Raw genomic sequence first — 14,978 nt, 5'->3', positions numbered from 1 at the left:
TCCAAGAAAATACAGTAAATTGAAGGTGCTTTATACTTGAGGGTGGCTCAAGACTGTATGTTATTGCAATATTACTACAGTATTGCTGGAATGGATCTGTGCTGTATGAGTTAAATTAAAAAATATATTTAATTATACGCGCCAGCTGGCGCTATTTAATTAATTCAGAAAAAAAGTGTATCCTTGTATTTGCAGTTAGTTTAGCGAGCGACGTAATTAGAGAGAAACTCTATAACTTAGCTGCACGTCTTCATTACAATAATCTCCTTATAACAGCACACCATTCTCTTTTGTTCCTTTTTCTCTTTTAATTTAACAAGACACCATAAAACGTTATAATTAAAAAACATAGATTGAAAAAATGTATTCAAAGAACTCTCTGTAGCTTTCGCAAAAAAAAAACGATTATAGTTCTTGACTTATGACAAGAGACTCACGAGGGAGACTGAAATGAGAGGAAAGAATCGAAGACGCAGGAGATCGTCGCTTCATCGTTTATTTTATATTGCAACATAAAATTTGTACAAATAATAATTCATTATAATATCATAACTATGATGGATATTAATTAATATACGGATCTCTCGTGGATGCAACACGTGCACGCACGTGCGCGCGACGCAACATGCGTGCGATGTACGCGCGTTATTAATTAATATTGCGAGCAGCCGCGCGCAGACACGTGACACACACACGGTGCGTACCGGATCGTCACGAAGGCTCGGCGATCTTCGCGAAACCGATCTCACCGGCAAAAGTCGACGGAATCTCCCTATAAGGATCTAATGTCGTCTCAACCGGGAACCGGCAACCGGCATCCGGCATCCGGCACTCGTAGGCATTCCGTTTTTTCGCTCGAAACAGCTCATCATTCGTACATGCCGGATACGCGTATCCGACTTCGAGCACGTGGACGACTTCGAACGAGATAAATCGATCGTCTCTCTCGTTTCACATTGGGGGAGTTATTTTAATTAGTTTAGAGAAACGTACGTCCTCGTATTTACAGCTACTTCGGCGAGCGACGTTATTCGAGGGAAATTCTACAACTTAGCTGCTCGTCTTCGTTACAATCATCTTCTTATAACGTAACATTTTATTTTTTTCCTTTTCTCTTTTCATATTTTTTATCGTAACACGCATACCCGCATATTCACGTATACACAGACACACACATTCTCTCTATCACACTCTATTTTCACCTCGCTATATATTATGTACAAAATCTCAGGGTAATTCTCGTTCTCCTCGCGCGTAAGGTAGCGAAAATCGATCGAACACGGTCTTGTTGGCGTTCCTGAAATTTATTAACCCTACATACGCGTGTTTAATGTATATGTACCCTCTACGATTTTTCGTTGTGCAAAAATATGTCGACTACTTTTTCTCCATTCCTTTTCCGTTCGCTTTATCCCGCCCCGCATCTGCCATTCCGTAGCCCGCCTCTCTCGCCTCATATATCGCGGCTAGAATTTACGTGGCATCCGAATCGAGGGGCATAGCCGTGGATGCATTCGTGTCCCTTGAGTAATTGTGCCGAAACGAATAGATTCCATTTATCTTGAACAGTACCAACGTCTCACGACGCGGCATGTGCGTTAACGTCTAACGTTAACGCGTAACTTTCGTTCTATGAAAGACATGGAAGTAGGAGACGTGGTTTTCATACATCGGTCAATTATTAAAGACGGTAAATTATTAAAGAACGAGATAAAAAAATGTAATATAGCGCGGAAGAAGTGAAAGGAATATATGTAAATTTGATAATAAACATTAATTAAAAATTATTGAGAAATTAGAAATAAATTGAGACAAAAAGAGATTAGGAGAAAGATAGAACGTAAATAATTAATAAAATGCAGTTGCAAAAACTGAACGGGAAAGAGAGAGAAAGAGAAAAAGATTCAAATATTTTTTTTATACATAAAACGGAATATTTCAATATTGGATAGCGTATTAACGTCAGTAAAGCGAATTCTCTCGCAGAGAGAAGATATGTCAAAGAGGAAAATCGGTACGAATAGTAAAAGGAAATATAAAAATATTACTGCCGAGCGGACAGTAATGGCTTGACCGAACCCCACGCTTGATAAATACCGTCGTATTTCATTAGCGAAGTAATCAGCGAAGAAGATTACGTCCAACAAGACTCGTTACGATCGCGTTGTACGTGCAGCACGACATCATTTTCGGTGGAATATACTTAAAGTATTTGTGTGTTCTCTCCCTTTCCTAATTACGCCTACGTCGTGGTACACGGGACTAATGGCCGCACAGAGCCGACAGTGTTGTACGTCGATCCGCAATAGCGGACGTGCAATCGCAACGGTCGAGACGCGATCGTCCGACCGCTATGTCTCCAAGATTGCATTACGAGCAAATGAGATCACAAAACGATATGCGAACGAACGCGCGGCCAAGTCACTGCGTTTACCATCCCTCGCAGAACCGCAGAAGATACGACAAAACGAGAAAGGATCGGATGCAGAGAAACGCGGCTGGCGAAGAAGAGTTAACGTGGCCTGGTCCGAATAGCGTTCGTTTTGTCTAACAGAGTCTGGCCATGATCGATTTTGTCAAAATCCTACAATAGATAAAGGATACAATATATATATTTCTTTTCTGTATGTTCACTTCAACTTATACTGTTTCATTTCATAATTTTAATTAAGATTACACTGTTAAATTCATACCTGTCAAATTACACTCAATTTGAGTTATTTTGAATCATTTCTATAAGTCGCCACTGTTCCAACTCAACATGTTGTTAATTTAACTAAAATAATGAAATTTAATTTAAAAGTAAACAATATGAACTAAATTTGAGACTTTAATACATTTCATGAATTAAATAATTTAATTCAAGACATGTGTTAAATCTGTCCCAAATTTAGTTCACGTTGTTTACATTGAAACTATACAATTCAACAGAAATGGATTGATCTACATTTTTGACACATAGAAATTAAAAAAATAACAAAATGTTATTTAATTCAAGAGATTGGATTACCATCGCTGTTCTGATATTTAACAATGTATAGAGTAAAACAGTATAAATTCGAGTGAGACAGCGTGTGTGTGTATACACGCACGCACGCACGCACGCACGCACGCACGCACGCACGCACGCACGCACGCACGCACGCACGCACGCACGCACGCACGCGCACGCACGCACACGCACGCACGCACGCACGCACGCACGCACACACACACACACACACACACACACACACACACACACACACACACACACACATAAATATATCTTTTTTTCTCGTTTTGACAGGATTTTGAAAAATCACACATAAAAGTTAAAATTAATTTTATTTTAGTTATAAAATTTTGTTTAATTCAAGAGATTGGGTTATCATTACTTCTCTGACATTTAATAGTGTATAAAGGCAGTGTAAGTTAGAGTGAAATAGTATATATACAAGGAGAAAGTATACATAAGTACCTTTCTCCAAGACTGGGTAATAACACCGTTACTATTTCATTATTTTTTTCGATAACGAACATTACTTTTTTCTGTCTGTAATAGTAACGGTAATGTTATATTTATCGTTATATTTAACGGTAACGAATTCAACCGTTACTTTTATCGTTAGTTTCATCTGTTATTATCTTTATAACTATGCACATTAAATCGCATTAGTGTTAATTGGCTAGAAATATTTCATAATAGAAATTTAAATATCGAAAAATGTTTGTACTTCATTTCTTAGATTGCATTCCGGTAGCCACTGTCAAAATACCAAAAATCTGTAATATAGATCTAACGTGAACCATAAATTTTCAGTATTGGCAGTGAATATTGAAATACACTCCTAATAACAACATTAATGTTTAAAAACAATGTTTAATAAAAATTTTAATAAAAATTTACGTTTGTAAATTACAATCTAATTTCCTAAAGATAAGCATATATAAAAAATAAAAATAAAATATACAAAATTATTAAAGATTTACTAAATATAAAGTTAGTATAAAGAAAAACTTGTTATATAGAGACTAGTTAAGAATTTTTAATATTGATTTCATAATTAATATTGATTATTAAACGTAATTTTTTAATCTAATATTTTATTTTAACATTACAAAAAAGTAATGCTTCATTACTTTCTAAATAACGGTAATGATAACGTGTTATTCTTACGAAGTAATGTTCCCAACCCTGCCTTTCGTTCTTTAAAAATATTTTTTGACAAAATCGTTCGTGGTTAGACTCTGTTATTATAGTGTCCTTTAATTTTGTCCAAGGGTGAAAACGCATGACCGAGACGGTCGTTTTACAATCTATCACGCTACAGAGTATTTCGTAAAAATGTACGACAGGAACGACTGACACGTAATACGATGTCACAATCGATCATCCTAATACGGTTGTCAGTAAAATGCGTTGTGCTCCGTTCTGTTATATTTTCACGTGTGTTGCGCGAGCAAAGGGAAACGAAACTTTACCGGCACGTTCGATCGACGATACAAAAATAAAAAAAGATATATATATGTATATATAAATGAAAGGAAAAAATAGGGGAAGGGAGGGGATAAAAATTCAACAAAAGGCGCCGCGCACATAACATCTACACGTCGCGTACAACCATAAAACGAAGTGACGCGTAGAACTTGCACGAACGTAAAAAAAAAATTATGTATACATTTAGTGTCTATCATTAGTCCGAAATGTCGCGGGCTGAAACAGCGAAATTCGTTGTCGTCGAGATTTCGTTTCGGTTCCTCGTCTGAGTTCGTCACGTCCAACTCATGATTGGCGGCGCAAATACAATTATCATAGAGCATTATAGGCTCTTATATTTGTGTTAAGTACCTTAGGAAACTCGATCGAGTATTTACAATTGCGTGATAAACATTCGATGCGCCATCACCTTCACTAATTGTAAGGAAAAAATTTTTGGTACTTATGAGGTATAATTATAATTACGTGGTAAAATATTAAGATTAAAAGCACCTTTTTTATAATTATTATTACTGTTACAATGTCAGTAATAATTATATTTATAATTCTATATACGAAAAAAATATAATGCTGCCGATTATAATTTATAATAAATTATCATTTTTTGGGACAATTATATATTCTTTTTATTATATAGAATTATAAATTATATTTATAGTTATATTTATTATTATAATTACTATTGTATTATCAACATAATAAGAATATTATATAGTAATAATAATTAAAAATTCACTCCTAATCGTAATTATTTTACTATGTAATTATGGTCACAAATACCAAAACTTTTCTCTCGGCAGACAATGTGACAGTCCAAGATTCCCTCAGATATTCGACTCAGACAAATTTCGAGTTGCCCGTCAACGGATTGTTCCGTCACAAGATAGATAACGTCGAAATAATCGTCTCGCCGATTTCAGCCCGATGGCTCTGCACGACGCGGCCGATGAAAAAAAAACTGTTCTTCGCGAAAGAATACATCTTTTACTTATAAACGCTACGCCTAGTACTTACAAAACCGGCAGCGTTAATCGCTCCGCGAATAATTCATTTATATAATAAAACTGATCGACGCTGCTTCGGTAAACCGCAATCTCTTGTCGTTCGAAAAGATAGCGCATTATCCTTTCACACTTGTGTATATAAAAGTATAAAATACATCGAACGCCGCATCGAGTCTTCACTGATAGGCGGTAGTCAGACAGCTTCTGCGCGTCATTGAAGATGAACTCGCGAGATTCTCCGCCCGACCTGCCCTCATTCTTGAAATATATCTTCCCGTTTATACTTACGACGTCTTTTCTCGCGTGAGCGGCCGGAAATTGATGTGTCTCGATATTTTAACATCGTATTCGGAGAACGCTCGTGGACGCAGTCTCACGAGAAGTTCCACGCGTCTTCTATAAAAATACAGAGAGAAATCCGCAATCAACATAGAAAGCAAATGTAAATGCAATAACGAGCGTCGTGATAATCGTACATTTAACAAAATAATGTTCTATGATAATGTTCTATGATAATGTTCTCGTGAGCCGCGTCGAGATTGACTAATTAAACGGACAACAATTAACGCATTGAATTCGGGATGGCAGTTAATTGTCTGAATCAACAACATTGTAAAATATTGATAAAATAGCCGAATTCAAAGCGTTAGCGAGAAAATAATCAATCTCGAACAGTTAAATAGACGAGTCTGAACATGAATTTAAAATGACAAGATTCGACTTTTCGAAAAATGTTTGAAACAGCGATTAATGTTCAACAAAAATACACAATTTAAACAATAAATTTCATAAAGTCTTAATTGCTTAGAATCAGATGTTAGCAAAGTCGATAAATAAAATAAACGAAGAAAGATGGCGAATCACGCAGAGGATACACTGCCCTCCTTGTCGATAGTTGGTAAATTCCTTCGTAAAGACCATATCCCTGGTGTCCTCCGATACTCTTGGCTCATTCACCAGCACTCGCACATATATCACTGCCTGTAATCATTGCACTCGAGTACGGTCACTTTCACAATTGTTCCGACAGAATGATCACTCTGAGCGTCTGAACATTGTCATTGTCGAGAAGTTTGTTGGACCCTTTGAACGATACCTCGTCCTTTTCGAGACTCTCGACGGTCGTGTGCTCGCATCCTTCCGCCTCGGCTCTCTCCTCTCCTGGTGGATCGTCCTTTTGTACCGCGCTTCCTCTCGCGAACAACGATTCATGAGATGTTTTGATCGTGTCGAGCGCCGGAACGCCCGAGTCGATTGACGCTGGATCAACGTTGCTCTTTGTGCATCCTACCTGCAATCGTTCACGTGTAATTGGACTCTGCGACGGATCGGCAGGTTTTTTAGAAGCGGAACCAGCGGCAGTATACATCGCGGCAAAATCCGGAGATCTTTGATTCCGTACATCATGGGCCGAATCCGCGTCACGAGTCGTCAACGGAGATCTTTTTGAAGCATCGTTTCGGAAACGGCGTAAGGAAGGACCGGGCGAGAACGCCAAGTGTGGTAGCCTCTCCGTGGCTTTGGAAATGTCGAGTTGAGTTCGCGGGCTTCCGCTTAGCACCTTGAAATCCGCAGAACGGGCTCTCGCGTCGACCTCGTCCGGACAGGCTTGCCCCTCCAAGGATGATGGCCGTTCCAGCAGACAACCATCTTCGAACACGCAAGGATTCACATCGACATCCACTTTTAACGTTTCTGCTCGCGACACCCCCGCGACCTCATCGAGCAGCTTCGTCGTCATATCACCATTGTTTTCCTCCGGCTGATCAGCAGCTTCGGGGACAGCTTCCAAAAGTCCCGAGCGATCGACCCGTAACGATAGGCCACGCGCTGTCACGTCCTCCGCACCAGTGAGTACGCAAGGACGCGGATACGTGACGGGATCCGTCTCCGCGATTTCCAGCAAACCGGACTTGTCGATTCGCCGGACTGTCACCGGAGTCGGCGCGCCGTCTAGACCGCTATACACATGACGATTCCTCGCGTAATAGTCCTCTGCGGGTAACAACGACGGGTTATGTCCTAAACCTACGTCGTATGCAGCGCGATGCGGAAAGTGGTGCGGTGGATGCGTCGGAAGACTCAATTGTGAAGTCGCCGTCGCGGCCGTCGCGATCGGCGGCACGGAAGGATTCTCAAGGACGATCTCCATACGGTGACGATGACGATGGCGGTGATAGAGATGATGCGGATGATGCTGCGTCACCGTATGGCAAACGGGGGCCTGCTGCTATAGCCAGGTGGTACGCGTGTTTCCGGCTCGTGAGCCGGTAGGCAGATCTCAAACGATTATCTCCCGGATGATCCTACGCCTGTTCGGCGTTGAATAGCCAGACTCGAGACTCTCATCGTACGAGAGGCTGGGCTGTTGCGGCGGCTTCGTGTCCTCGTCATAATTTTCCTGGTACGGCAAACCCGACACGTCGTAAGGCGAATCTGTACGAAGATATAACAGACGATTAATATGAAGGTGAAATTACGAGATTGCGGAAGAAGAGGGCAACGGGGAAAGAGGAAGGACGAAACGAGGTCTCTCCGAAGGTAGAGGAGGCACCGCGAAACAATGTAGTGTAGCTGCAGAAGATCGATGTAACGTACGATATAATCTATAACGCTGCAACCTAGCACGCACACCGACAATATAGGGACTGTCATTAGAAGCTAGGCGAGCTGGACGAGGGAGTCACGTGAAACGATCGTAAGGCTAATACCGACCGACGTGTTTCTGAGACTTGACGACGGTGGCGAAGGGCTCCGTGCAGAACTGCTGCCGGCTCAGATTGTGGCTCTCCCTATAATCCTCTCGCTGTGGGAGATAATGAGGGTGCGTGGGGTAATCGGACTCTGTAGTACCATATCCAGCGAGGTCGTACGGCTGGTTAACGCCGTTCGCAGCGGCGGATTTCATCTGCCATATGGAGTCCTGCGAATTGACGGAACCGCCGTTGTTGGAATTCGAATAACTGTTGTCCATGTAGCCCATGTTCACACCTAGAGAAAATCAAAGAAGAACATGTGTAATGTTTTTTTTGTACACTTTGGGAGTTTTCCATTTAGTGACACAAGTCAAAACAAACATCTTTCCATAAGTGACAAAGGCAGAACAATACTTATGGAAAGCACCCTTTAACAGGTTTTCACAAATCTGAAGAAATTTTTTGCGGGAAAACTATTTTTTGCCACATTTACCATTGATATTGTGATTGGGTTGATGATAACCGTATCCAGACTGTGAATAAGCGGGCGTCTTTGAATCTTCTAAAGCCAAAGCGTGATCCAGGCTGTGTTCCAGCGCTTTGTTCTCGGCATAATACGGTGGCGGTGGTTGGCTTTGCTGGCCATTACCTGTTACAAGGCTCGGCCGGACGCTACAAAATAAAGGAAAGAATTCAATGGGCCGTGCCTTTTTTTACACTCGAGCCACACGATACAACATACTGTCTAGCTTAAGTTATTCTCCACTTACAACGAGCATTAGTTTCGAATACTTACGCGTTCGTGTCCATTTCGTAATCTTTCGCCTTCGTCGCGTGTTTTCGCCGGCATCGGCAAAACAGTAACAACAAGGCCGCGAATAGTAGAAAAACTGCTCCGCTCACTATCAGGGCGATTAAAGTCGGCGTTCCGAGAGAACCAGCTTGTGCAATGTAGGATGGTCCAACTGTGAGAAAAAGAATGTTTAATGGGCGTAAATTCTCGATAAAGATACAATTTCTAAAAATAAATTCGTTCCAAATATCTAACAATGTTTTTATAGTATTATACAAAATAAATAACTATTAAAAATTGTTTAAGTCATTATCGTTTTGAAACACAGTTTGTTAATTTAAAAAAAATTTGTATTATTAATAAGCTAGAGAAAATATAACTGTTAACTGACACAAACAACCTCTATTAAATTGAAAAATGTAACCGTTTTCAAAATTTATTATTTAAAAAGTTTGTATTTATAAAGTGCGGGAAGAAATATTTTTTGGTCTAATAGAAATTTTCAGTAGTAAAAATTATTCAAAAATTATTCGTGATTTAAATTAGCATTAGCACACTTAAAATATATTTTTATTTGTTATTAGACAATTTTTTTCAAGGAATTAATGTGAGATCTTAATTCTATTAAGTTTTATTAATATTTTTATTTTAATTGATCAATATATAACATTGAGTAAGTCAATTATTATATCCCAAAATTTATTAATAATGCAATTTTCTAATAATTAAGAAACTGTTTTAAAATAAATTTAGGAATATTGATTCTTTCTTCTTTAATTATCTTGTACAATAATAAAATACTTACTTTCGGCTTCTGCATATTCACCGCATTTCTGTCGGTCGGCTTTGAGGCACAACCGAACTCTCAGTCGGGGTTCCGAGTCGGCTGCTTCTGGATCGTCCAATACTCCCTCTCTTTGAGTAGGCGCACTTCCAAGAACTTCGAGAGGCCACTCGTCGACGATACGCCATGAACTATCCGAACCTCCGTCGAACTTCTCGATAGATGCTACTAACGCCAAGCATGTGGCACCCACGTTGATAGCGAGCGTACTACTTTCCGGATCGAAGCTAACTCTAAGCGGTGTGGGTATTTTGGCTACCGCCGTGATAGCGGTTACTTCGTCGGAATAATCGGAATGATTCTTGGTGTTATAGACCTTCACCTTGAAAGTATAAGTCTGATGTTGCTCCAGATTGGTCACGTTGCACGGGTTCGATCGCCGACAATCGAGCTCGAGCCACTGGCCGATCGGTCCTCGAGGAGGCGCACAGTCTGGCGCGACTATTTCATCACCACCGGCCACTCTTCTATATGAAACAAAATACTTTGTGATGGGCAGGCCACCGTCGAAACCCAGTTGCCACAAAAGGGTGACGTATGTAGGTCCGATCTCCATGGCGGTGATGTTAATTGGTTTTTCTGGTGCTCCCTTAGGCTGCAATCTGATAGTGGACATGACACTACCTTGAGCATTGGCAGCGCGGCAAGTATAGTCACCGTAATCGGACTCGCGGATATTGGTCATTCTTAGGACGGACGTGTACGCATCGTAGTTATCGCTAGTGGTAGTAATCTCGTAGTGACCGTCGCTGGAGGAGCCTTGAAGAGTCGCGGCATTGGTACCGAAACTCCACTGGAATTCGGGCTTTGGCCATGCTTGAACCTTGCAGGCAACTTCGGCAGTCTCTCGGAGATTGTAAGCCACTTTGCCGTGCTGATGGAGAACTATGGGCTCGTGCTCTACCTTGAGCATCATCGTAGACTCGACTTTCTTCACCTCGTTCACGAAGACGCAGGTATATTTACCACGATCGCCCGCCACGATTTCATCGGTCTGCGGACGAGCATGACCCAGAAAACTCAGCGTGGAATTTACGGTTATTACGTTACCATGGCCCTCCGACGCTGTCGTAATTACTTTGTAGAGCCTCTCGTCGGCCGTTAATTCTTGATCGTCCTTCAGCCAGCGCACGCTAGGCCGCGGTTTGCCCTGCGCTACGCAGGATACTTGGAACGATGACTCGCCGACTCTGCGATAAGCAAGAAAACGTTAGATTATTAGAACGGAAGATATATCTTGTTGTATTCGCGAAGTGACTTTACTATACTTCGCCGAGTGTACATAGTTTATGGAAGAAATATGTAGAAGAAACGTAAGTCCACAGACTTTCTACAATTGCATCAACGACATTTAGTACGACTTGAAGATTAAAGGACAAAGTGGATAAAGAAAATACGTCACGGCCTTGCAAAAAGCAGATTGTGCTCAGGGAAATAAATTGCTATTTCTCGTTGCATGTAGAATAAAACATCCAGTGCGCAGCAAGAACATCTCTCTAAAAATGTTCAAGTTTTTCAAAAAGAGTATGAATGAATGAATATAAGCTTAAGAGTCGGAATATTTAAAAATCAAACAATGATTATTCATATCGCAATTTACAAATATATTTGTTTCAATAAAAATTAAATTTTTCATTGATTCGAAAAGTGAGATATTTTAAAGGAAAATTCTATGGTAGTTTGTACAATTTCCACACTAAAGAGGATTTAAAATTCACAGTCAAAACGTTTACTTTAACTTCGTAATTTAGATTTTAAGTAAAATCTAAATAATTGTGAATTGTATCTTTTCATGTTAAGAATATATAATTTACGCATCAACTACGGAGACTCATAGATATTTTACTTGTATTGGAAAAATTCTATACACGATTCTTTTTACTTACTTCCTCGTGACATGAGGCTGCAGCTTGGTGAGAATCTTCGGCGGCTGATGGACAGTAAGGTTTACCGATGCGGCTTCACCGATGCCGATCTCATTGATGGCAAAGCATTTGTAGGTGCCCTCGCTACCAAGATGCACCGAGTCGATTTCGTATTTCGGGCCGGATGGTGCTGGTACTTGAATCGAACCACCCTCGCCCACCTTCCACCATTTGTACTGTGGCTCGGGGTAACCAGCCGGACTGGCCATGCACGTGAGTATCACCCGCGAACCCTCAACGGCGACCGGCGAATCCGGAGTCACTCTAGCCGGGCCGGGTTTGTGCCGCACTCGGATCGTCACGGTGGAAAAGGCTGAATGATTCCTGCGTTCGCCGCCAGTAGGATAAATCGTGTTCACCGCGCGACAAGTATAGTTACCAGCATGTTCCGAAGTGACACGGGTCAATCGGAGGATTGAACCTGGTTGTCTAAATTCTGGTCGGCCGTCCCGCAGCCATTCGATCACGGATGGCATCGGGTTGGCGGATACGTTACAGTGGACGGTTATGCTGTCCTCTACATCAGCTACTCTGACAGTGTCGCCCTCGATGGACACTGTGGGTGGATAGAGCACGTCTAGGGTCAAAGGGGTCTCAACGAATCTACCGAGTCCATTGTCCGCCTGACACTTGTACGTGCCAAAGTCCTGTAACGTCACCTTAGGTATCACATGTTCGAAATTGGTGGAGACGTAGGAACCGCCCCGCCACCAGTGTATCATGCTGACTCTCGGCTTCGAATCTACGTGGCATTTGAAGATCGCGGTGCCGTTCACCTCGACCTTGAGCGGGTTGTCTGGACCAACAGACACGCGTGGGAAGTAGTTGACGTCGAGCGTCACCGAGGCGTTCAAGGTCTCACCCTCGCGCATCGCTCGGTTTCTCACGACGCACCGGAAAACTGCCTGATCGTCCTCCCGCGTGGGATTGATTATCAGAGTCTTGCCGGTGTGCAGCAGGGTGGTATTGCTGCCACGGTACCATCTCACTTCTGGCTCGGGACTGCCACCGATGGTGTTGCACGCTAGCTCCAGTATCTTGCCTTCTGTGGCCAATGCGGAGGTCGGCGATATCATCGGCTGACCCGGCGCTCTCAGCACCGTCAGGGTAATGTACTTCCTGTGGAGGTCGACGCCGGTGCTACTGACCTTCACTCTGCACTCATATTTGCCATTGTCACGCTCGTAGGACACGTTCCTGATCTGCAGGTCGTAACGGCCCTCCTGCAAGTTCATGTAAACCTTGTAGTTTGGCGACAACGAGCGGTTCTCGATCGCCGCGTTGTCGAGATTGTTATTCGTGTGGGTCAGCCAAAAGCACGTGACGTTTTCCCGCGGTGGTGGGAATCGGCACTGCAACTGCACCGTCGAGCCCTCATGTGTATCCATCTGTGTCTCGTCGGTGTACGCTCCGATAGGTGCTGAAATAAAAGGAGTTTATTAAAGCGACAACAAACACATCGAAACCGACTAGTATTTCAAAAACAACGAAGAAAAAAAATGAATATATTTTCTTTCTTTAACGTACGTTTTATATAATATATTTTACGCATTATAACTGTAGGCGGTGACAGCATTAACGGACGATCGATCCGCGTCGTGGTAACCCGATAACCCGGTGACCCGATGAGGAAATCGACCGCAAGAGAGTCGCTCGATGTGTAAGAATCGATCGGTCTCTCCATCGTCGTGCTTTACAGCCTCGCATGTACACACATTTTCCATTAAGACGGAATAAATTCGTGAGCGCGAACAGCAGCATTCGAACGCTACTGCGTGGGACCGTGATAATGGCAATACAAATTGCCTGTCAGGAATCAACCTAGTTTTTGGGTTCACCGACTCCCCACCAAGAGTTCACCTTTTACGCAATTAATGCCAAGCTGCGTGCCGTTTCGCCAACGTTGACAATACTGATTGTTGACGAGTCCGTGCGTACCAGGCATAAGTAAAGCAAGTGAGAGAATAATACGCTGGCATTTAGCAACGCGAAAGACGTCAGATATTCGCGCCGTGTCGTATTTACGAAATAATGAACTGGCGAAAACGATTCGTCGCCAGCTACAGTTAGTCGCATTGCAAGCTGCGTGAATTCCTGTCTTTACGACGACGACGATGACGGTAGTAGTACCGTTAGAGAATATCCGGACCGTTGGCATTCTCCAGAGAAATTGGTTTACCTTCGCTCGTGTTTTCGTTGTAAACTAACTAATTAAAACACGAAGAATGACGATCATAAAGATTAATTTCGGGAGGAGAGGAACGCGGAAAGATTGAGAAAAATGTTTAAACTTCAAAATATTTCGTATTAGCTCGTCTGTTACAATAGTATGTGTTCAACTTTAATCCCTGCACGTGTCTATAGAGAGCCATCATTGTAACGTGTGCTTCGACAACGAGCATTGAACGAGCTCGTTCCTGTGTTTCTCTCTCTCTCTCTCTCTTTCGATCCATTTCTCTCTCTTTCTCTCTAAAATTTCACGCACTAAAATACATTTCATAAAAAATCTATTACGTATGAAGCTTTTACACACGAATAACCAATATACGTTGCATTTGCAATGTTGTAATAAAGGATGAAAAATATCATAATACAAAAACGATGACCATAGAAAAAAAATTTTTTTATATTTACAAACGTGTATTTAACAGTGCAAATAGTTATTAAACGTTTCCTATTTTGAAATAACGTTTGTTTCGTGTGCGTAAGTATTTGCAAGTTGAAGTTTGATTGTTATATCTTTATAGAAGAAATTAAAAAAAAAATATCAGCATTCCAACGCTGTTTGTGTATTTTCCAAGCGGTGGAAACAACACGTCATTCCCATCCACTTCTCCATCGCATCGTTACGTTTATTCAGTGAATGTAAATGGCAAAAATTACCGAATATGAATTTTCGGTAATATTTTATATAAATTAAAAAGAAAGCGTATGTAAAATTCTATTTTAATTAAAAAATTTAATCATAATCGAGGGTGAGAACAATGACGTAAAATAAAAAGGATATTGTTTCAAAAATGTTATTGATGATTCCATTTGTAATTATTTAAACGACCCGAAAGGTCGTTTCAAACGTTTCCATAAATATTTAATAGTACAATTAACCAATTTAAATAAAATTATTTATAGCATTTTTTTCATGGAATAGTCTTTGAATCAGTCGATAAAAAAATTAATCGAGAGAGAATGCGTACTATTTAAAATATTCCTAATATATCAATATTTTTTTCGTACGT

At 41.2% G+C, this 14,978-nt stretch overlaps 1 protein-coding gene and 1 long non-coding RNA gene across 2 annotated transcripts in view; one reads left to right on the top strand and one right to left on the bottom strand.

Moving 5' to 3' along the window:
- Positions 1-14,978, top strand: part of LOC147907406 (uncharacterized) — a 99,350-nt gene that overhangs the window by 53,343 nt on the left and 31,029 nt on the right. The gene's annotated exons all lie outside the window — the stretch shown is intronic.
- ed (hemicentin protein echinoid) overlaps positions 7,766-14,978 on the bottom strand; it is a 30,622-nt gene continuing 23,409 nt past the window's right edge. The window contains exons 2-7 of the mRNA XM_011063638.2: positions 11,704-13,162; positions 9,779-11,007; positions 8,977-9,145; positions 8,674-8,852; positions 8,200-8,475; positions 7,766-7,920 (exon numbers count right to left, since the gene is read on the bottom strand). Coding sequence (XP_011061940.1) covers positions 7,766-7,920; positions 8,200-8,475; positions 8,674-8,852; positions 8,977-9,145; positions 9,779-11,007; positions 11,704-13,162 — 3,467 coding nt within the window. The remainder of the gene's footprint in view (positions 7,921-8,199; positions 8,476-8,673; positions 8,853-8,976; positions 9,146-9,778; positions 11,008-11,703; positions 13,163-14,978) is intronic.

Source organism: Acromyrmex echinatior, chromosome 14, assembly GCF_024713525.1.
Source record: "Acromyrmex echinatior isolate Ae372 chromosome 14, ASM2471352v2, whole genome shotgun sequence".
In the NCBI taxonomy this organism is placed as follows: Eukaryota; Metazoa; Arthropoda; class Insecta; order Hymenoptera; family Formicidae; genus Acromyrmex; species Acromyrmex echinatior.
Note: the sequence above shows the minus strand (reverse complement) of the source record. Positions and strands in the feature narration are given on the sequence as shown.